The sequence below is a fragment of the Siphateles boraxobius genome, unplaced genomic scaffold (assembly GCF_051911475.1).
Source record: "Siphateles boraxobius isolate OS27281-9 unplaced genomic scaffold, OSU_SipBor_1 6, whole genome shotgun sequence".
NCBI lineage: Eukaryota > Metazoa > Chordata > Actinopteri > Cypriniformes > Leuciscidae > Siphateles > Siphateles boraxobius.
Genome location: NW_027509186.1, coordinates 33,325,063 through 33,350,376, shown reverse-complemented (window position 1 = coordinate 33,350,376; position 25,314 = coordinate 33,325,063). Strand labels below are relative to the sequence as shown.

Below are 25,314 nucleotides of genomic sequence, written 5' to 3'. Positions count from 1 at the left end.
TGAATTTAGAATGTCATTTGATATATATTCTTTATTTTTATTTCTTTATTCTCATTTTTATTTCAAAATTATTTCATGTATATTTTTATTCAAATTATATATATACTGTATATGTATTGTTCAAATTTACAATTGCATGTATCTTTATATATCAATAATATTAGATTACGTGTAGAATTTTATTTATTTTATATAGACCATATATATATATATTGTCAATACATATCAAAGTTAAATACATTTACAAATATGAACTATATATGTGTGCATGTGTGTGTAAGATCATCTGTTCTGTTCACTTACGTGTTGCAAACACACAAAAAACCCCACAAATATGAGTTTGTGCATATTTTACTCAGTACTCTGAGTTTTTTTTTTTTTTTACAGAGGCATAGTTTGAAAAAGTTGAATATTTAATGTAAAAGCAACCTCACACATTTTCCCATACAGCAAAAAAACAATAGGGCAAATCAAAAGTTCTTAGAAAATGTCTCAGTTCTAGTTGATGTTATAAAGAGTGAAATAAAGTATGAACACTGGAAACATGTTTCGTAAAAATGTACATTGAAGGTTACGCTTTCTCCAGAGCTTCAATGTGTGGTCGTATGTTTTGTTGCAAACACAAAGGCAATAATGGTGATTGTTGTTCTGACCTTCTCATGAACAAACGGTCCTATCTGTTCACAAGATTATAAAAAGCACTAATAATAATGTATTGTGTTTGTCCATCAGATTTACCCAATAAATTAGTATTAATGACAAGTATCCGTGGGTACATACTTAGTGTAGAGAGGCTAAAATGAAATTGCACACATGTAGAATAAAACAGAGCAATAAAGATTTCAGATTCAATTAAATAAACAGCTTACCAAATGCTTAAGTATACACATTATATACATTCCCTGGGTTGGGACAAATCAAACTAACAAACAATTGTTTTCTTCACTTATATTAACTAAATGTATGGGACACTTGAAATAGATATTTTGACATTTGTTTCCTCATATATATATATATATATATATATATATATATATATATATATATATATATATATATATATATATGGGATCCTTATATATAAGGATCCCATATATATATGGGATCCTATAGTTTAACAATATTCCACCAATAATCACTTAAGCAAAGTAATATACAGCAATATTAACAAGGGTCGGTCAGCGAAACAAAATGAAACAATGGCGAGCTTCCATTCAAACGTCGAACAAATGGCTGTTTAGATCAATTCACAAAGCGAGAACAAAAATTCATTCACTCGAGTGATATAAGACAAATTCAATTAGGCTCTTCTTTTCATCCTGAGACTGTCTAAACCAATGACATTTTACAATGACTTTGTGCTTATGTTTGGTACATTTTCAGTTTTGAAATAAACGCTCGGGGGGTGGGGGGTGGGGGGGATATTAACAGTGCAAGAATATACAGACAGGTATGATGGAAATAGAAAATAATCTCGCTTCTAATGATTACACACCAATTCTCATTTGTGCTTCATCGACTTCCTGCCATTTTCAATCTGCCGGCTTGTTTCGGGTTTCCGTATGTTACATAATTGTCCGTGTCTCTTGGGCATATTCTTTATTACATGGCGTACTTCCAAACAAACACCCACTTTCACAATGGAAAACAACACACTCACACACAAAAAAAACAAAGACAGTACATGATATTTACATTATACATCTCACATATTCTTGTCTTAAAGCGTAATTATTGGCAAAGCCAAGGTTTTCCGACTTGAGATGAACCACATTTCTTGCCGCTCCCTGGTAATATCTGTAAAAAGGTATATAACAGGCACAGTGAGGGTGGTTGAGAAATCAGCATTCACTAGGAAATTAAATGAATAAACACACAGCAACAAACATGACAAGCACATGTCTGTATATTTTGGCACTTTGCAAATCAAACGGGGGTCATTTTGGAAGGGTGGGATAGGGTTTCTTGGCCTAAATGGACCTGGTGTTACAGTTACAAACTCAACTGATTTTAGATTATTTTTTTAGACGATTATGAATCGTTTAAAAAGAGGCAACATTCTTTTTCAGCAGGTGGCGTGTCGAATTTGGCCTTAAAGAGGTTTCGCAAAAAGAGACAAAGCCAGACCAGACTAGTGCTGTTAGGGAGCGGAGCGCTATAACGCCTCCTCTGCTGGCTCGCAGTGTTGCCGTGACAATACTGAACAGAAAAAAACAGAGGTGCTAAATGAAGTACTCTTTCTTTTCCTCTGCATGTGCGTGGTTCCCCTCCGCATTGATGATGGCAGTGTCTGCGTCAGGGGCGTCCTCCGCTCCTTTGGCCTCATTGGTTAAGTATGTCCCTGTCCACACAGTCCCACATAGGTCACATAGACACATAAGGTACAACAGTGGACATGTTGAAGCATTTTGCACACTATAGGTGAGGGGGGGCGAGAGAGGGGAGGAAAGCCGTACCTTTGTGCCTGGCCAGATATCGGCCCAGGACGATGATGAAGCACAGGGTGATGAAGACCACCACGGCCACCACTCCGCCGATGAGAGCGTGGTCGGGACCGTGCTGCGTCAGAGCGTTGGGATCTGGAGGAGGAGAAGGAGGAGGAGAGGACGGCGTGAAAAGACGCCAGTGGAACGGCCGCTATAATTAGCCAATTATGGGTCGGCGTGTTAATATAAGACACATGGACTCGTTACTTCCTACACATCACTAAATACAGTTGTGAGCATCTCAGCTGGAGCAGGCAGTCATTTCGTTTTTCACTTGATACCATTCAATTTAGATATTGTAACACGCAATTACAAACCACACTGAAGTATGCATGAACCGTGACCATCGTGCTGTAGTGCTACATAAATTTTGTGTTAAATGGTGCAGGTTTGTTGAGAAAAGGTTTTCTTATGGAGACTTATCAGACTTGTGGCTTATTTTTGATTCTTTTAATTTTCGTCTGGCGGACGAAATTTTGTCCCGTTTTATCATCCGCAAGACGAAAATCTAAAAAAGAAATCACACTGACTTACCCAGACCATTTTTAGAGACCACAATATCATAATATATAATAAAATATCATATCAGACCCAGATGCAAATAGAGCTTCCAAAATGTGAAAAAAATGTGAAATCGTTAACATGTTGTGACATATGTGTGCTTTTCCCATTAGAATCATTGGTAGGCTCAGGTATGGGTAAATTTTTTTGTACTAAACTTGTAGGACTGATTTCTTAAAGGGTTAGTTCACCAAAAAATGTAATTGTCATCATTTACTCTCCCTCATCCAAAATTATAAGACATTCGTTCAGAACACAAATGAAGATCTTTTCAATGAAATCTGAGAGATTTCTGTCACTCCATTGACAGCTACGCAACTACCACTTTCAAGCTCCAAAATAGGTAGTAAAGACACAATGCATGTCAGAGATTAATATTTTGTATATAAAGTGGTAAATTCTGTCAGGACCACTATCGTCAAATACGATTGACAATTAGCATAAAGTTTGTATTGGCGGTATGCTTCCGTTATGGGCGAGAACTGCGCACCCATGCAGCCTAGCATGCATAAGAGATGCAATAATCCCCTTAGGGTAAACAGAACAGAACCAACATGAATGTATGCAGATATATAACATTCCGGTTTACAACATACAGTCCAACATAATTTGAGAATTTATTCTGATTCAAGGGGAATCAGAATGCCATACTGACTGGACGAGAGGAGGAGCTGGGGATGGAGGAGGGTAATGAGCTCATGAAAAACGCGATAGTTGCTGATAATACTGAAGGAGCTTATATACAGTGTATATAGATGTGTATCAGCTGAGAGTCAGCTTAAGCAAGCTTCACTAACGTGACCTGCCAGAACTGACTTATGTTTTGTTTGTTTTTTTGCACAAACAAAGCACTTGCGTAGCTTCACAAAATTGAGGTTAAACCACTGGAGTCACGTGGATTACTTTAATGATTTCTTTACTAACTTTCTGGGGCTTGAAAGTGATAGTTGCATAGCTGTCAATTGAGAGTACAGAACTGGCTCAGATTTCATTTCAAATATCTTCAATTGTATTCCGAAGATGAACGAATGGCTTATGGGTTTGAAACGACATGAGGGTGAGTAATTAATGACAGAATTTACATTTGTGGCTAAAATTTCCCTTTAAGATTTCTCCATCTCTTTTTTTGTTAAGGCACTTAGTCTGCATGCTCTAAACTGCAAGTCATTTATCACATTTAATAAAAGAGCCACAGTAGCTACAGCTTCCATATCCATTTTTGCAAAAAATGTCCCCGGAAGATTTTGTCCTCTTGAACATATGGGATGAAAACGCTGGTTTTTTCGCAAATTGTTTCTTGCAATATGACATTTTTTTGTAACTTGGATGGAAACATAGCTATAGAGTCTTGTGCCAGTAAGTTACTACCTAGTAACCAACCAGAAAACTCTTAGCAACCACAAAGCAAACATACAAATCTATTTTAAAACAAAAGATGGGATACGTTTATAAACATATAGTCATGCATATGTTTAAAACATATTACAGGTAATAGGTTAAACAATTTAGTACTTGATGTTTTTACTGCTGCTGCCTCATTTCTTTCAATGACCCGTAATGCCATTACTGGTGCATCAGTTAAAACCATTTTTTTTTTTAAATCTTATGAATCATAAGCTTTGGAAAAATACATACACACTGACATCTTCATGATGCTCAAATAAATTAATGTTACTTAAAAAGCTTTTAGAATGCATTTTCTGTAGCCACTGAATATTTAGGGAATATTCTATTAGGCATTCCATTTATATATCATCCAATATATATATATATATATATATATATATATATTATATTACCGCCATATGACATCCCCATGTGGTCAAATTGAGGAGTTGCAAACTGGTGTTTATTCCATGCCGGATCACAGAAACATCCCCAGCATGTCATTCTGCTTTGAGTTTTGGAGCCCAAGCAACATCAATTCAAAGCCAATGTTCTATCCTGACTTTCAATAGGCAGTAGGAGGGAGGGGGGGGGGGGGGGGGGGGGATTTATCATTACAAACGAATGCTGAACAGCTACCAAAGACCTGTCATATCTCACAGCCCTGCGAGGACCAAAGTCACTCAATTCTTGGCGATATACAACAAGTTTAAAACCGGCAGGGGTTGCGGCAGGCTGATTTGTCTCCTGGGTTTAACTTTGAGTGAGCGAGCGCAGACTAGGGTGAATCCGGTCGCCTCTGAACTTCTACTGAATAAATCAACACCTGGAGTTGTGAATCTTAAGACCCCACTGCGGATAGCTTAGTATGCTAGGCAGCTAGTGCTGCCATCAACTGCCTTGAATGCGTAGAAGGATTAGTTCACCCAAAAATTCTCATTCTTTTTTCTGTGGAACACAAAAGTTGGAATTTGATGAATAGCTTGGCCACTCTTTTCCATAATGAAAGTTTATGAGGACTGCGAACAAACTTTAAGATGCTATTCATTGAAAACCTGGTCCTCTATGTGCTGGTAATCACTGCGACCACATCATTGATTCACTGAGTTGAACCAGATCAGTAAAATTAGCGAACAAATCATTCAGAAAAGTTTTGCGAATCGGAACAATTGATTCACTGTAAATATCCGACTAAAAACAATTGATGTGCTCACGATACTTCTTACAAGAGGAGGCCAAATAAGTTTTTTTATAACAAATTGAATTTTGGTTTGTTTCTCCACTATGGAGCTCCCCTATGGAGCTTGTGGGTCATTTTCAAGCTTAAAGGTGTATGATTTCTGAGAAAGACTGTTGAAAATGGATTTGGCCGAGCAGCGCAACACCGCTGTAGCCAATCAGCAATAGATTCCACTATTGCTATTGCAATAGTGTCCACTCATGATGGGGGAGGAGAGAGAGAGAGACAATCAGCAGTAGGGGAGGCGTGTCCACTCATGATGGGGGAGGGGAGAGAGGGAGACAATCAGCAGTAGGGGGCCTGGCCACTCATGATGGGGGAGGGGAGAGAGGGAGCCAATCAGCAGTAGGGGAGGCGTGTCCACTCATGATGGGGGAGGTTAGAGAGTGAGCCAATCAGCAGTAGGGGGCGTGTCCACTCATGATGGGGGAGGAGAGAGAGAGTGAGCCAATCAGCAGTAGGGGGCATGTCCACTCATGATGGGGGAGGAGAGAAAGTGAGCCAATCAGCAGTAGGGGGCATGTCCACTAATGACGGGGAAGGAGAGATAGAGAGAAAAAGAGGGACATTTGAAGAAAGACTGTAGAAAGAAAGATGCTAAGAGACATTACAAAAGAGAAAATGTCAGAGGAATATCACTGGAAAAAGAAGAGTTATAATCAGGCAAGAGCTTTAGGGCACAGTTTAATATTAGAAAAGCTTTCCAGCGCTGGCGAGAGAATGCCTGAACAGACGCAGAGGTTGTGCTGTTTCTGCTCCATACGTGAGTAACATTGGTTTTGAGTTCATTGTTTGTCTGGAGCAGCTGGCGACTAACAACCAACTCTTTCTTGTATATACTCTTGTGTACTGTATGTTCTTTTTTTGTTCCTCCTTGTTCTTCATTTGTCATCTATGTTTTATTTTGCTTCGCTTCAGAATAGACATCCACTCTTGCATTGCGTGTTCATGCTTTTGGGGGCGGAGCAATAAAGAGAGGGGCATGTTTGTTTGGGTTGATTTCAAATATCAACAGTGTTTCTCAGAAATTGCTTTCTGCACCTTTAAATCTTCATTCAGGCCAGGATTTCTTTAAAAAAATCAGAAGAAGATTTCTACAGAAGAAAGAAAGTCGTACATGTTTGGGACAACATGAGGGTGACAGGACTTTTGCGTGAAATATCCCTTTAACCCTGCTTGAAGGGAAAAGGACAAAATGTTTTTTCTTTGACCTGGAGTGATTGTGTCCTGACACAGCACCTTTTGGCCCTGCGTTGGGCACCATTTCAGTGCTTCTGCAAGGGTGTAAACTTTAACTATGTGTCTTTATTGCACTTCGAACTTGCTCTCATTAGCTCATAGTGATGAATGGCTCTGTCTTCTGCTGCGCTTGGCAAAGTGACCCTGGGAAATGTGTAGAACAGGGACTTCTGCAGACCCATTTCTAACACATAAATGAACCCATTTTGTTCAATTAAAATTGTGCTTTGTTTAGAGGCAAAAATAAAAGCCATGTGGAAATTAAGTTCAAAGAATGGTACACTTTATGAGAGGCTGTTCAATCTTGATTCATGAGATTTGCTTCACTCCAATTTTGACAACCTATGTTGTGTTGTATTTGCCGCCTAATCATTTTAACACACAACATATCCGATCAGATTTCAATGCAGTATTTAAAGACTATTTAAAATATATAAAGCTTATATAAAATATAAAGCACTTTTATAAGTTGATATGGATGTCTGCAAAATGCTTTATATAGTACATCTAAATAAATGTTAGAAAAACATGATGCATAAAAAATGATAGCACATCTACACAACAAAACCATTATTGCTGCAGATGTCTTTTATTTTTTTTTATGAATATGCAGTTTGATAATATAGTTCAATGTATTGCCCCCGACTCTAACTGAATGAGCTGTGTAGCATTACATGATTTCAAGCTGCTCTTCCAATCGCATTTTTCTCATTTAAATGAGCCTCAGGAATTATATACATTTACGATTCAAAAAGTTTATTTATTCTATTGCAATAATTTCTCTTTGCCGCCTTGTTTTTTTTATAGATGGCTGTTGCTTAGAAATGTGGAGTTTTACATATCCCTTGATAATAAGGATACGGGCTGTTTATGGCATCTCGTGAATAGACAGTTTAAAGCAGGGATAATAATAATGATGTTTGTTTTGTTGTGCAGTACATAATTAAAGGCAGGATTCACATTCTAGAGCTTGTGCGGGACAGAAATGTTACCTCATTTATTCACATGCACACACACTGATCACTTTGATTCTTTTATTCAAGGTCCTTTAATATCAATTCTCAATTCTCATGATTTTACATGTGGGAGTGTACTTTGCTGAATTTGATCTTGGTTGTGTCAAACTAGAAAAAAAAAATACTGCATTTATTTATTATTCTTGACCCGCACAGCTTTTCGTGACTGGGAAAGAAAGCCTCTGCTGATGCTTCGCTAAACCCGACCTTAAAGAAATGTTTTTGACCAATCCTACCTTAGCAGCTGTTGCTATCCACCATATTATAAGACGTTTGCCCATTTTTAAATGGGTCTATGCAAGGCCTGTATGTTTGGATTGCTGAACACAGAAGTAAAAAATTATCCAAAATACACAGTAAAATGTTGTTTATGTGGCACTTATAAAAGTGACAGAAGGTATTGAGATATGTACTGCAATATTTTAAATTTTATTCTAAAAACAATTAAGTAAAAATGATTAAATGCAATATACAATGTAATAGTGCATAGTCAGTACAATATACCATTGAGATATATATATATATATATATATATATATATATATATATATATATATTTTTTTTTTAATTTTAATTTGTTGATTTGGTGAAACATTTCTTACATGTTTTTTTAGGATTCTTTGCTAAGTTTAATTCTTTGTTAAGCTAAATTAAGTTTAAAAGAACAGCATTTATTTGCAATACAAATCTTTTTGATACTGTCACTTTTTTATCAATTTAATGCATACTTGCTGAATAAGAGTTATCCTGGCAAACTAATTTCTTTCATTAAATAAATAAATAACATCTCACTGACCCTAAAATTTTGAAAAATATTGTGCTTTTCAGCTTACGGGGATCAATGTTTCCCATTTATTTTTGTTGTTGATATCAAAGGCTCCAAATTTTGCTGCATGTTGCTCAAATTCAGCTGTCACTTGGCTATATCTCTAGTCCAAGTAAAATATTTTGTCCAGAGCTCCATATGTAAGGCTTTTGTGGTTCATGGTAACATTAATATATGCCAATTACTTATTTTAAATACATTTTTGAGAAATATCCAGTGTTGGGGAAAGTTACGTTTAAAAGTAATTCTCCCTAAAAAAAGCAACTAATTGCATTACTTAGTACTTTTACGGAAAGTAATGCGTTACGCTATTACACTTGTTATTTGTTTCTCACCTGGGCTGGGCTTGCTTGTTTGTTTTTTAAAACCAAAAAAAAGTTATAATTTTTGGCAAATGTAAAGTTTTTTCACACCAAAAGGTAAAATGAATGATCCTAAGGCCGTGTGTCCACCAAAGGGTTTTTTCACGCAGTTGGCGTATAATTCCAATTGGGAGCGCCGCGTATTTTAAACGCCATGAGCGTAACGAGGCGCTGAGCGTGTATTTAACGCTCAGGGGCGGGACTAAAACCACACCGACCAACTGTCACAACATTCTTTCTCTACAACGACGTCAACCAGCAGCGCTAACCGAACAAAATGGATGAAAAATAAAAATTTTGTATGAAACAAATAATCGACGAAATCAGTTACAAGTAAACTGTGCTGCGAATATTCTGTATCATAGAAACGAATCGTCTCAACTGAAAAAAACGCAGCGCTGCCAAAACGTTCTCAAGCGCCCACAGCTAGGCGTTTTCAGCAGAGCGTCTAGCGTTTTCAGCTGGCTAAAAACGCTTTGGTGGACACACGGCCTAAGGCTAAAGAAAATAAAAATTCCCGCCTGTTCAGTAGAGGTCAATAAATGGGAAAACAAACTGTAACGCGTTACTTATTGGAAAAAGTAACTCAGATATTTTGTTGTAAATTCAAAAGCAATGCATTACTTAACTCGTTACTTTAAAAAAGTAATCTGATTACATAACTCAAGTTACTTGTAATGCTTTAACCCAACACTGGAAATATATATCTAATTTTACCCATTTATCAGCATATTTTACGGAAAAACATTCTGTAAGCTAGCATCAGCAGAGGGTCAAGTCCTTTGAACAGACATGACTGAATAGAAAACACTTATGATAAAATATCTCCAAATATATCTGGTCAGAGATTAATAGCTGGCTAACGGAGGCACATGCATCAAAGACTTTAGATATACAACGAAGTTGCACTCATACTACTTATGAATGGAAGAAAAAGCACCGCGCAATATGACAGAATAAGTCCCGCCCTCTAAATTAAAGAGCCATTTGCTGATTGATTAAGTCTTCATGTCACTGCAACTTGTGTTTTGAGACACATGCTTATGTTTGCACGTATCCATTGGCTGGTCTAAATAGAAAAATACGATTTTTTAAATGCTGATTTAGCACAAGAAACAACATGGGACAGTTCATGTCAGATTTTGTTGCTGATTTGAAATATGTTATTTAATTGTGAATTCGGAAAGCTTTTTTTTTTAGGATTTCAGGTCTTGAAAGGTGTTGCAAATATGGCCGCCGAGTGAACAGACTTTCCTTGAAAGGGACTTTGATGTGTATCTTTCTGTTGGTGGAGCAAAGACATACTGAACTCCTTTGGAAATGGAGCTTGTGAAAGTAAAGAGATAATTTGTCTCATTCACGAATGGTGACATGTGGCCAAAGACGCAAGTCATTTTGCTTGAGCGTTAATGAATTCCATTAAGATCTTGCATGTGAAAGGCCAGAGGCACAGAATGTGTTTTATGGCACACACACACCCAATCAGAATCTTCATAGCTTTAAATGAACATTTGCATCAAAATAAATCACTGTGGAATTAATTAATGTTGATTTCTTGATTTACAATTTGTGGCAAAGACCCTGTGAAATTGTACATAAAAATGTCTGTGGAGATAAGAAATGAGGTCTATAGGCAACACTTTTAATTTGCATTATTATTGGAATGTTCCAGGTTCAAAACAAGTTAAGCTCTATTGTCAGCATTTGCGAACTATAAAAGCTTGTTTGTGCCATGGAATAATAATTAAAAAAACAAGTAAAAATAAATAAGCAATAAAGTTTTTTCTTCCAATAGCTATTGGAAAAAGTAAAGCAAGGGATTACTTTTTTCTGTAATTTAATTACAGTTACTTCTGATGTTATTGCAATAAATATGGTATAGACTATCGAACAATTCTGTATAAAACAATAGTGAATTTAACATCAAAATTTTAGGTCTAATTTTCTAAATGTATGTTTTCAATGTAACCTTGTGCCTTTAAATACTTTGGTCAGTTCAATAATAAATTATGGAATTTTATATTATTTATTTGATAAAATTAAAAGAGCAGCTTCATGTTTATCATTGTTTTGTTTAACTGGTTGAGGTTGATATGGAATCTAGAAAGTAATTAGTAATAAGTAATGCAATACATTTAAGAGAAGGTAATTAGTACAGTAATCTAATCTCACTGTTGGAGTCTTGGAGATTATTTACTATTATTTAAATTAGTAACTAGCAATTAATTATTTTTTTGGAGTAACTTACAGCACTGCCCACAATTCAGACTCAATTACGAGAAATTACGAAATATAAACTCGCAATTCTGAGAAAAAAGTCAGAATTGTCAGCAGTTGTGAGTTTATATCTCAATTCTGAAAAAAAAAATCAGAATCGCGATATATAAACTCGCAATTGTGAGAAAAAAAAGTCAAAATTGTCAAAAATTTCTCAGAAATGTTTGATATAAACCTGCAATTGCGCGTTATAAAGTCCAAATTGTGTGATATAAACTCGCAATCCTGAGAAAAAGTAAACTGCAATAAAGAAACTTGCAACTGGAAAAAAAATCAGAATTGCTAGTTTATATTTTGCAATTCTATCTTTATTTCTCACCAATGTGAGTTTTTCTCTCAGATCTGTTAGATATGAACTCAAATCTGAATGGCATAATATAAACTCCCAGTTCTGAGAAAAAAAAAAGTGAGAATTTTGAGATAAAAAGTTGCAATTACCTATTTTTTATTCCCTGGCGGAAACAAGCTTCCATAGAGGCCTGTTGTCGATTAACACAGAATACAGTTGCAGTTCATCCATCAGCATAAATGAAATATAATAATGCAAGGCATTCTGAATGGTATTTTGTTATTTTTATTATAGCAATTATTAAACAAATCTGCATTTGTTTTGAACTGGTGACGTTCCTTAAAAGTATGAACTGTGTTCTAAATACAGATGGCACCTGAAATAGTGTATATAAGCGATGTCATCTCCACACACTCATTTTGCATCTCATGTTCACTTTACTCCCAGCGGAATATGTTGAGGGTGGCATAAAATATGATTAGATTTAAAAAACAAATTACAGTTGCTAATAATTAAATCAGTTCCCTTATGGGAGAGCAGGCTAAGGAAATCTGACCTTTGACAAATAGTTAGAACACATCGTGGTGAAACATTCAGCACAGAGACCCCAGTGAAATAGACGACCAAGCTGAAAAATCAATGGTTCACCAAAAAACAGAAAACAAAACAGGACACAAACTGCACATAGCAAAATAAAACATGTTCTCAAAAGGCCATACCATGCACACACTGAAGACATATAATAACATGTTTTTATGGCAGAGATTTAACAGTCACTGCTGCAACTCAGTTTTAGCGAGTTAAACTAAAACTAGAAGTTTTTTTTCCTCGTAGCTTTGTGTTCACGCCTTTCAAATGATCTACAAGGACACTCAGCTATCTTCAAGAATTGAGTGCTGGTTTCTTAAGATTCAGTCTGTCTGGTTATTGGAGATAATTACATAAAAAGAACTAAAGCATGCTTGAAAAGAAGTCTAATTCACAGTATCTCACAAAAGTGCAAACATTTCAGCAAACATTTTAGTATATCTTCTCAAGGGAAAATATTATAGAAATGAAACTTGGATATATTTTAGAGAAGTCAAAGTGCTGCTTGTATAGCAGTCTATATTTACTGTCCTCTGAGCTCAACATACAGCCATTATTGTCAAAATAGCTGGCAACAAAAGTGAGTACACCCTAAGTGATAACAGCTGTACGTCGTTTAAACATGCAAAGCTACATGTCCTATTCATCATTTTCATGTTTTTGTCTGCTTGACACGACCATACAAATGTGTGTATCTTGTATTAGAGCAATTTTCTCATACTGACCACTGGATATTCAACATGGCACCTCATGGCAAAGAACTCTCCAAGGATTTGAGAAATAGAATTGTTGCTCTCCACAAAGTTGACCTAGGCTATAAGAAGATTGGTAACATCCTGAAACTGAGTTAAAGTACAGGCCGGGGTCATACAGAGGTTTTCCGAGACGGGTTCCACTCGGAACAGGCCTTGCGAAGAAGTTGAGTCCTCGTGTTGTGCGTCAGGTGCAGAAGCTGGCTTAAAAAAAACAGACGCATGATCATGCCAGCATTGCTTTAGATGTCGCAGAAGCGGAAGGTCAGCTTGTCAGTGTTCAGACTATACACCGCACACTGCAACAAGTCGGTTTGCATGGCCGTTATCCCAGAAGGAAGCCTCTTCTGAAGCTGGCTCACAAGAAAGCCCGCAAACAGATTGCTGAAAGCAACCTGTCCAAGAGCATGAATTACTGGAACCATGTCCTTTGGTCTGATGAGACTAAGATGAACTTGTTTGGCTCAGATGGTGTCCAGAATGTGTGGCGATGCCCTAGTGAGGAGTACAAAAAAACTGTGTCTTGACTACAGTCGAGCATGGTGGTGGTATCATCATGGTCTGGGGCTGCATGAGTGCTGCTGGTACTGGGGAGCTGCGCTTCATTGAGGGAAACATGGATTCCAACATGTACTGTGACATTCTGAAGCAGAACATGATGCCCTCCCTTCAGAAACCGTGCCGAACGGCATGATAACGACCCCAAACACACCGCCAAGATGACAACTGCCTTGCAGAGGAAGCTGAATGTGATGGAGTGGCCAAGTATGTCTCCAGACTTGAACCCTATTGAGCACCTGTGGGGCGTCCTCAAGCAGAAGTTGGAGAAGCGCCATGTGTCTAACAGCCAGCAGCTCCGTGATGTCATTATAGAAGAGTGGAAGAGGATCCCAGCAACAACCTGTGCAGCTCTGGTGAAATCCATGCCTAGAAGGATTAAGGCAGTGCTAGATAACAATGGTGCTCACACAAAATATTGACACTTTGGACACAGTTTTGACATGTTCACTTAGGGTGTACTCACTTTTGCTGCCAGCTATTTTAAAAATAATGGCTGTATGTTGAGTTATTTTCAGAGGACAGTAAATATATACTGCTATACAAGCAGCACATTGACAAAAATTTAATCTAAAATTTAATTTCGATAGTATTGTCCCTTGAGAAGATATACTAAAATGTTTGCTGAAATGTGAGGGGTGTAGTCACTTTTGTGAGATACTGTATATATATATATATATATATATAAAATGTACTATTTCATTAAAACTTTAAAATATTTTAATTTCACAAAGGCTCAACTATTTTATGGGTATCCAATAAATCTTAGATAAAAATAAAAATTACAAAAAGATTTACTTGGTTACACCACTTGACATTTGATGTTAAAAATGTATGTAACTGACACAAATTCATAGAAAAATGCCTATATTAAGATTTACTTACATAACATTTGACGTTGTCTGATAAATGGCCTACAAGTTTTTCAAAAATGCATGAAACTGACACAAATGCAAAAATGACTGTATACATTTCTAAGAACATGCATTTTAAACTACATTTTGAAAAAGATTTCCTTTTCGTCACCCTGTATACTGTAGGCCTATCCTTGTGCCATTGACCCATCTATATTTCAAAATTTTCTAGATTCTTCCTACCAGAAATAAGATAAATTTCCTTTCACTGATGCCTATAAGTGGGCCTTGTGTGAATGACAGCACCATGGAGCACCATGACATTTCACAAAGATCAGCAGTGCTCCCATGCAAGGCAATGGCTCCCAGCTCATGCTATGGAGGAGGTTAATTGGCGTAACCCGACCCACCACTCCACAAGCCACATTAAGGTGCCCTGTCTCGCAATGATGATGTCAGCACTCCAGCAAAAAATATTTACCTGTAGTTGTACCTGGGAAATCTTTAGCTGTTGCCATGGACGCAGACAGAAAGGGGCAGTAAGGGAAGACAAGGGTGAGGACATCACAAGGGGAGAGAAAAAAAACTGGCCACAAAACTCAAAACCATTAATGAAGACACTAACCGACAGCATTAACCTGCTGTCAGAATGATGGAACATGGACGACTGGGACGACATAATGGTTTCAAGTACAAATGCAATTTTTGTACAAACTAACACATCCTGCAAAACACATCCATTTGGCATATTCATAACTATACATTCTTGCTAATCTCTGGTGTCTGCTACGTCCCGCTGCACTGCTCTGTAATGATGTTACTTATCATGCAAATCGCTCTGTATTTCAAGCCTCTGAAGCTGAAGATATTTTCTACTGCATTAATACCAGTTAAGTCATTTGGGTTACTAGCCTCTTTATCTTACACAGATAAAAAGAACGGGCATGACAAATTGGGACAATTGGTCTCATTCACTAACCGTGTGTATGCAGAGAGTTTGTGTGTGAAATATGCATATGAAGGTCTTCACAAGCAAATCATGATTCATTTCCTTTGCGTTTTTCGGGTACGAAACAAGTAAAAAAAACAACAACTGTATTCTACTGCCAGGCCAGTAGGTGGCGATGTCTCTTTGTAAAGAAACACTACACGCCTATAGACTGAACATTTAATATTCATGCGCATGACATCACCGTTTTCACAAATTCACGTTTTTATAGTTTACACAGAGATGATAACGGTATCGTTTTCAAAAACTTGCACTTTGAAACCTGTTTTCAAAAGTTTGCGTTTTTAGGCCCCCAAAACGATGTTGTTGTGTAAATGAACGGCCAAAACGTATAAAACATAGCACAGCCATGTAAACGGCCGCTTAAATTTATTGTAATCTTATGGGGAAAAAACACATAGTACAACTGAAACCACACATAGGCCTATACAGTATACGCAAAAACATACTCGGGGTGGCCATAGAATTTCGCGTGGGGCAAAAAAGTTTGACACTCATGTTGTTTTCACTCATGTTCAAGTTGGTCATGTGAATTCAGGATGTTGACCAACAGAAAGCTATATGCTTCGAAAGTGACTTCTGTGTAAGATGTGCTTCATACCTGTACATCTCAATGCTATTGACAATGGACCTTTTTATTACAAATATTGTAATGTATAATTATTACAAAAAATTATGATATGACCACAGCTTAAAGGAGTACTTAACCGCTGGGCTTTCAATAAAACTTGGCAGCCTACACAGTAGACAGGTGAAATTTATTTTTCAAATCTTGCAATTTTTAGAATTTTAGATTTTCTTCCCTTTTGCCAAATTGCCAGGAAAACTTAAACACCCATAATGCACTGGGCATGTTGGCTTTCAAGGCCACTCCCACCAGTCTGCTATATATAAGCTTGACCAGAGTAAATTAACGCCTTGCTTTAGTAGGAAATACTTCTTAGCAAACCTTTAGTCATAATGGTGTCGACTTGTATTGTTCACTGGTGCAAGAATTCAAAGAATAAACGTTTAGCGGGAGTGAGTTACTTTCGGTTTTACAGAGGCTAAAGGCTGCAAAGAATCCTAAAAACGGAGAAAAAAACTGACGGAAAATCTGAAAAACCTGCATGTTTGTAGTCAACATTTCAAACTGGATGACCACGAACACAGGGGGAAAAACTGAATGCAACCGTTCTGTCAGTTACGCCCGAAGTAAAACCCAGCCCCCTACAGGTAAGAAAGCTGTTGCCATTGTGTCCCATTTTTACCATAATGCTGTAGTAGACAAAATATGATACCAGTTTAAGTGATAAACCTACACGTATAATAACTGTTAATTGTCAATCCAACTGGGGATACAAAATATGGAAGTGCAATCCGTAGTTTTCACGAAAGCTGTGAAAAATTCACTGGATGGTATGTTTCGTGTCATCCGGAGGACTTTTGCTGACAAATAAACGTAAATTCCTCAGTCCAGGTAACAGGGAGAACGAGTCAACATTGTTTATTTACCTATACTACCGGCATTACAACAAGACAAAGCGGGTTGAAAATCAGCGAAGTTACACTTTAACAGAAGTTGCGCTATAGCTTGAGCTGTGAGGTTAATATGTATAATATGTATAACAACGCAGATATGCTTATGTGCATCTTTAGAGAGCATCATTCTGAAAGTGATGAACAACTGCAAAAAAGGTTGTATGGAAAGCCTTTATATGGAATTTGGGTGTATTTTATGCAAATGACTAACCTCTGGCACACAGTCGCTCATTAGAATACTCCAAATTCATTTGTCTCAGGACAAGGTTGAGAACAAATTAATATGCATATGCACATAATGTGAATAAGGTGGATTATTTTGTCCTGTGCATACAAAAACCAATAATCCACGGGATCCTAGTGAATGAGACCCAACGTTGCTTGTCCCCATGTACTTGTTCGTTCACACTGGAGAATCTGCCCTTCGATTTACTGAAACAGAGCTTATGTGTGATTAGAAAGACCTTTTATCTCTCACCTCTTTGACAGTCTGACAACCAGAATTATATCTGCAGCTAGCTTTTTTCCCCTCAACACTGGAGCCAAAAACCTTTTAGTCCAATTTGTACAATAAGGAAAAAAAGAATGTCTGATGTTAAAAGGTGGAGGTGACGTGAAGTGGCAGCAAGAGAGATGGAAGAGAGGAAAAGATCAACATTCCCGCTATAGTTCAAACGCTGTGACTGTTCGCGGCTCATTTCTGCTGCGGGCTGAGTGCGTTTCCCCCAGGGTTTCTGGTGAACCTTCCGAATCCTGACAAGAATGTGTCTGGGGCTTATTTCACCTCAAAAGAAGTACGAAATTATATTTTGTTTAAAGAACATTAAGCCTGTTTTTAGCGTTGTTGATGGAGATTTCGCACACGTGCCCCTGGTGGTCATTGAGGGTAGCTAAAGATACAAAATATACACAAGTTTGGGGTCAGTAATTTTCCTCGAAAAGTAGTCTCTTATGCTCAGTAAAAACAGTAATATTGTAAAATATTACATATATTATATATTACAATTTAAAATATTCATTTACTATTTTAATATCTTTTAAAATGTAATTTATTCCTGTGAAGGAAAAGCTGAATTTTCTGCATCATGACTCCAGTCTTCCGTGTCACATGATCCTTCAGAAATCATTCTAAAGGTACGTTCACACCAGGTTGTAATTACCGCAATTACGTGATTTCAACTTGTAAAAAGCGTTCACGTCCTCGTAGAACTGTTCTACGTAATTACAGCTCTTAATTACGTGACCACCTGACCACTGCAGATTCATTTAGGCGTTGATAGAAGTGCCATAGAAACGCCTAATTCCCAGTCCGAGGACGTGAACAGCTCCAAATATAACGTCACGTGTTGTCATCTCGAGACTATGGTATTTACCACACGGCGTGAATGCAGTAATATGAAGAAGAAACATTTCTTATTACTATCAACGTTAAAAAAAGTTTTGCCGATTACTGTTGTTGTGGATACATTTTTTTCTCTCAGGATTCTTTGATGAATAGAAAGTTCAAAAGAATGGCATTTATTAGAAAAAGAAATCTTTTAACATTATAAATGACTTTACTGTCACTTTTGGTCAAATTAATGCATATTTGCTGAAAAAAGTATTTATTTTTTTCATACTGACCCCAAATTTTTTAACGCTGGTGTAAATGTTCATTTTTACTTTTTGGTGCACCTCAGGTAGGCTATATAGTAAAAAAAAAGAGTAGATTATTTTTATATTCATTTATGCAGATTCTGTATTGTTGTGAAGTCTGTCATCTTGTCTTATTTCTGTACAAAGGCACTGTATTTACTTCTGCTATCTCAGCTTGTACTTCTCTGAAAGCCCATAAACTGTAAGCACATTTGCAGCATATTTGACATATTTAAAATATAAGTTTCTAGAGGTAGTCTCTTTTTGGGACAATCTGTGGAGGTTTGTCTCACAAGTTTCTGACTAACTTATTTCATTTTGCATTAACTTATTTTTTTCTTTTGATTTCTGTGACCTGGATTTACCCCATTTGCCTTGTTCAACAGATCACCATATCCAAAACTATGCAAAAACAGCTCTATTTACATGTTTATTTTCTATGTTTCTATCTGGTCAAGGCTCCTCTTCTGGTTCTCTAATGTTTAATGCATCAGAAATGTGACCACTTGCTAGTTTCCTTAGCCTGAACTGTAAACGCGGGCTGCTTTGATCAGTCTCTGGCCACCCACACCCTTCCTTTAACATGTCTCCCGAACAGATTACAGATAAATAATTAGCTCTTTAAATAAAGACCTAAGACTGAAGAGGAGGAAAAAGTTAAAAGAAGTATAAACACAACTCAGCAGTTTCAAGAATTTCGTTTAGGGTCAAATTGCCTAACAAGTGCCTCTGGAAGCATTTCATCTCTTGCAGGACGCACTTCTGAAAAGACGTCAATTTTATGGATGTTTGCACGCTTTTCAGAGCAAGTAAACAAAACTCTTTTTCATCTGTTTTCATGGTTTTAATTGAAAGGGGGTTGGTAGCGAACACATGCTGATTATAGAAAGCAAGCAATAAATATTTTACAGTTCCAAGCAAGCGCTGGATTAAACCCATGAGACATAAATGCTGATGCTCATTTAAACGTCAGAGGAGAGCTCAGGGCTCAGCGGAGCCAGAGGGAGTCTCGTCTGCTCAGACCTTCTGCTGGGCAAAATTAGACTGTACATTACACCTGCAGGAGAGATGTCACAGGTCTCTCAACGGCTCAATAACACTCGCATAGGAGCGTGCGGACCAATACATGGATTTTCACATCTAGAGGAGCAATTGGATTGTGTGTGGACACTGCTGTTTTCTAGCTCATGCTTGTCTTTCTAGAAAATGTCTACTGCTGCTGACTAGTCATGAATATATGCTGGTTTCAGTTTTGTTTTTTGGGCTTTTTGACATGCATTTATACAACAGAATGGTCAAGAGAGTGTTTTGTGGGTAGCGTATATATGCCACAGCTCTGATGACTACAGAATATATAGAGCTACACTGTAAAAAGGATTTTTCAAAGCAGATAACTGGAGTACGTTTTACAAGAAAATACTCAATTTCTCTTTCTGAGCGAAATTTTTTTCTACATGAGATTTTTGTCAGTGTACCCAAATGGATGTATTTGTGAATCTTATCTTACCATCTAATCACACCCCTCTCTCCACCTGCCCCTAAATTGGGCATAACTTGCAAAAGTAATATAATACTTCTTTGTCAATTTTTTTAAAATTGATTTAATAGAATTTATTACAACAAACTGTAAAACTCTGTTGCGGATGAGCATATTTAAATACGCAGCCCAACATAGTGGTACTGGCTCAAACCAATGGTGTGAGTTTGGGGGCGGGGCTAACAAGTTTCTCTGACCAATGGCAGTTGGGTTGGAGGTGTATTAGGAGTCCCGAATGATGATCCTAGTGGTACAAAAATTATACACGTTACAGTTTTAAATCTAGACATTCAGAACAGAGTTAGTAAATGGCACTTATATTAAAAAAAATAATAGTATTGTTTTAGTTTAGTATAAAATGTATTATAGTTTCAATCAATTACTCGCTTATTGTGAAAAAAGAATAATACACTTTAGCACTCTTTTAGAAAGAGTACATATTATAGAAACAATATACTTAAAAAAATATACACTTAAGTGGAAACTGAATGTAATGTTTCTGTCCAATTAATTGCATGTAAACTGTAATTAAATAAAAATGCATTATAAATAAAATGTATATTAAATGCAATTAGCTGAAATTTATAATGATTTTTTTGACACGCTTTAGTAGGACTTAAATACATCTTTATATGTAGTTTCATAAATATTTCTATTATCTTTGAAATATGTTTAAAGTGTTCTGCCAAATGTACTGAACTAAAATATACATTAATGTCATTTCTATCGAAACTTTGTATGTCATGCATTTACATGTATTTGTAATTACACATTTGTAATAAATGAAGTTGCAATGTAGTACATATAACAAATATTAACTTAAAATGTAACATTGAATAACACGCTACAGTAAAAATTTTTAAGTACTTTACAAATACTGTAAGTCAACACATCAAAATAAGTGTACTAAAAGTGCAACAAAAGATTATTAAAACGAAATTATTTAGAATTTACTTTAAAATAAAACTTTAAATTTGAGTACCACAATGTGCACTTAACACATATCGTAAGTTAAGAAACAGTCATAAAAGTTGACTCTTTAACAACACCTAAGTAATCTTTTATTTCATTAATATTAAATATCTGCAAGTGCAGTTTTTAAAAATACACTAAAGTTTTTTTTGCACAAGGTTTAGTCAATAATACACTGTAAAAATGTATCAATAAGTTATAACAGATTATTTTTTAAATAATCTGTTAGCATTAGTTTATAAATTAGCAATTTACAACTTTTTTTTACAAGTTATACAAGATTCAACTTTTTTAAGTCAGTTTAATGCAATTTAAGTCGAAATGACTTAAACATCCACGTTGATTGTACTTAAATGCAAGGCAGCAACCTTTTGTACAGTCTAGTTGAGTGAAATCAGAATCATTAAATTCCTTATGATACTAATATCTATTTCTATTTCTATAGTAAACAAACCTAAGTAATGTTAAATATCACGGCCCAATTTGCAATCCTACTTAACAGAATACTAAAATAACAAAATTTACCATCCTGTTTTTCATTCATTTCCTTTCCTAAACACCAGACATTCACATTTCTATCTGTTCTTGGAAAAATAAAGTGTACCTACCAGCAGACACATAAATAAATGTAAATTAAAACGGTAACTGGAGATGAATAGAGACTATGTGATTTCAACTGACATTTATTGCCACTTGGCAGTCGTACCATTAGCAAATTAGGTTCGTTCGAGACCTGAGTCGGACAACTCATCCTGAGACGAAGGGCTTAATAAATATCACTCGGGTGAAGTCAGACATCTAGATGAATTAGAAGCAGAGGTAATGAGTTGTGAATGAGACTCTCCCTCTTTCTCTTTCCCTTTCTACACCTGTCTGTTTCTTGCTTCCTCTTATTTCTTTAACCTGACTGGTTATAGTTCAAGTGTTATTTCCCATTGACAAGCATTCAAAAGTAGCTGTGCAAATAAGTTTAATAATATATATATATATATATATATATATATATATATATATATATATATATATATATATTGGCTAGCATGTCAGTAATACATCATTATGCTAGCAAATAACTTTCTCCAGGTATTATAGATCTACTTGGTTTAACCTGATTTAGTTGTAGAGCTTCTAAACTAGTGAAGATATTTATTTTGTGTGTCTTGTTAATGTGGCCAAATAAATCTAGGGCAACGGAAAGGCATGGAGAGTTGTGGGCTCAACTTTCAAAAGGCGTCCGTCCATAAAGGACCCTCCTGTTGTGACAAATCCCACGTCTTTACTTTTAGAACAAAAAAATGTGTCGCTTCCAAATGATTTCTCTCAAAGATTGCTGTTGGGCTTATTAAAAAAGCGATGCTACAAATCTATCTCTGTCCCAGGCGCTCTGTTTCTTCCTTCCAATTTTAGCTTGACAAATGTTATTCGCATTAGCAGTGGACCTTTAATTGTGTGTTCTTCTCTTGCTTTACTTCCTGTTTTGGAAAACCAACTTATCATTTCTGGCTCCGTCTCACTTTGGTGGCAAATACTGCAGCCAACAGCAGTTTCTGCTGTATACCCCCAACACACAAAAACACTGGTAAACTAGGCCAGGAGGAGTTCACTGAGTGCGTATGTGTGTTTTGATGCAGATTACGATGGATTCTAACATAAACTTTCACAAATAAAATTAATAATGAGAACATAACATGAGAATATAAAACAAACTTATGGATTAATTGCCCTCCAGATGTTATGTTGACTCAGAAGTACTTACCATACACATACAGTGTAAATTCATCCCTGTTGGTGCCGAGGATGTTGCTGGCCTCACAGCGGTATGTGCCGTTGTCTGTTTTGTTCAGTGTGGTAATGATTAGATCTCTACCCTCCACGATCATTCGTTCAACATCAGGAAGCTCACCTCCATCTTTCGTCCAGAAAACTGGCTCAGGTCTAAAAACAACAGAGTGATTTAGCCTGAGGCTTTAGAAATGTAAAGATCAAGAACTGTGACAGTAACTGGTCACTTGTCCGTCATGGAAATAACACTGCTTGACAAGTGGGTGTCAGTTGAGCATCTTGTTGCATTTCAAACACAGAGAAACTCCATGGTTTCCATATGGATTTATTTTGAAATTGGGACATAGTGCCACAAAATGTGCTGCTATGCTAGTTTATGTAGATTTATTTTCTCCCTAGTGTACAGGAAAAGGTACACTACACTGGATTTCTTATTTCATTTTTTTTTGTTAGAAATGAATTATTGTTAAGTACATAAAAAACAACAACATCTGTGTTCAAGTTCTTTTCGTTGCACCCAGTCAAGCTATTTTTTAACGCAAGAATGCATCAATGTAAATGACCCCCATTATACTTCCATTGTAAATATATAACATGAAAAATTCTAAGCTCCTGTAATCTTTTTAGGCCATAGGTTTAGTAGGCTGGTGATAGAAAAGATTTTTCTCTTATTTTGTTATCATTTCCGTTCAAGGAACATTTTTACGTTTTCGTCCTCTACCTCAGAAAGGTCACACTAAAAGAGTTACAACTGTCTGTAGACGATTATTTGACTCATTAAATCTCTCCCAAATATCACAATTTGATTTAATTTAATTTATTGCTTTTTGTTCTTGGCATGCAAATAAGGGTCACCGTGAGATGTGATGATTCTGCAAGTTCAACTTCATATGTCATAATCATATTCAAACAAAGTTCACATCGGTGATTAAAAGAAAGCTGCACTTACAGTGGGTTGCCTTTGGAAACACACTCCAGTTTGAAGTACTGTCCTTCCTGAGGTACTATTACTGAGTGCACAATCTGAACCTGAGGAGGATCTGGATTGACAAAACAAAGCAAAACAAAAAAACACAAGGCACAACAAAAACAATACACAAGACACAACAAAAACACAAAGACAAAAACACAACAAAACAAAAAAGACAAAACAAAAACAAAACAAAAACACAAAATGAAGCAAAACATGAGGAAACAAATAATTAAAAACGAAACAACAAAAACACAAGACACAATGAAAACAAAACGAAAACATGACAACCAAAACAACAACAAAAATGAAACAAACAAAAACACAAGACAAAAAAAAAAAAACACAAGACACAACAAAGACACAAAAGATAAAACAAAAAAACAACACACAAAAAACACAACACACAAAAAACGGAAAAAAACAAAACAAAAACACAAGACACAACCAAAACAACAACAAAAACACAAGACAAAAAAACAAATACACAAAACGAAACAAAAACACAAGACACAACAAAAACAAAACACAAAACAAAAACAAAAAAACAAGACAACAAAAACAAAACAAAAACATGATCAAAACAAAAGCACAAAATACAAAAAACTTTATTGTAAATATTATATATATATATATATACATTATACAATCAGACATTGTAAAATACTAGCGTTTTGTCACACCACACCACTTTTTTTTTTAAAGGGGTGGTAAAATGCCTTTTTCACAAGATGTAAAATAAATCTCTGATGTCCCCAGAGTGTGTGTGTGAAGTTTTAGCACCAAATACCCCACAGATATTTTTATATAGCATGTTAAAGTTGTCACTTTAGCAAAAACGCACCGTTTTGTGCCTGGCCCTTTAAATGCAAATGAGGGCGGGGTTTCAAGAGCTCTTGTGTGTTAGCAGAGCGATTACCTCACAGAGACACACTAAAATGACAGAAACTGTTCTGCCTTTAATGTTAAAACAGAGTCAGACAAAGATGGAGAGACTCAAGAAGTGACAACATGCACGAATGCAACAGGACGTCTCTGAATGGTTAGTTGATGAATTTATGTTGCTGATGTGGAGTTAACTATCTTCAATTAGCATATTCTGTCATGATAATCTATAAATCGCTCGTATAGGAACTGTTGTGAGATGCACACAGAGTGACTTCTTATTGCATGTGACAAGAAGGATGCTAAAGTTTGAGCTGACTCATGTACTCTTATACAACAACTTTTCCTCTTCTCGACATGGACTGCGTGTCCCGGGGGTAGGGTTTATGTACATTTTAGGGTTGCTGATGTCACCGACCCGCGAGGAATGTCATGTAGTCCCAACCAGCCGTTTGTTGTAGTCCTTTTCTTTAAAAGCAAATATCTCCCTTTGCTTTGAACTTTGAGCATTGTAACAATGTTGTTTATGCTCAAACAGCAACATTTCACACCAGCTAAAGTTAGAAAAG

The 25,314-nt window shown here is 36.3% G+C and overlaps 1 protein-coding gene across 4 annotated transcripts in view; it reads right to left on the bottom strand.

Annotated features, from left to right (window-relative positions):
- Nucleotides 1-400: 400 nt before the first annotated feature.
- cadm2b (cell adhesion molecule 2b) overlaps nt 401-25,314 on the bottom strand; it is a 232,631-nt gene continuing 207,717 nt past the window's right edge. Inside the window, exons 7-11 of one of the 4 annotated variants that reach the window (XM_077207049.1) lie at nt 23,840-23,930; nt 22,865-23,043; nt 2,457-2,579; nt 2,236-2,341; nt 401-1,797 (exon numbers count right to left, since the gene is read on the bottom strand). In XM_077207049.1, coding sequence (XP_077063164.1) covers nt 1,692-1,797; nt 2,236-2,341; nt 2,457-2,579; nt 22,865-23,043; nt 23,840-23,930 — 605 coding nt within the window. In that variant the 3' untranslated portion in view covers nt 401-1,691. Of the gene's footprint in view, nt 1,798-1,821; nt 2,342-2,456; nt 2,580-22,864; nt 23,044-23,839; nt 23,931-25,314 lie in introns of those variants that run through there. The other 3 variants (XM_077207052.1, XM_077207051.1, XM_077207050.1) reach the window with 3 other exon arrangements.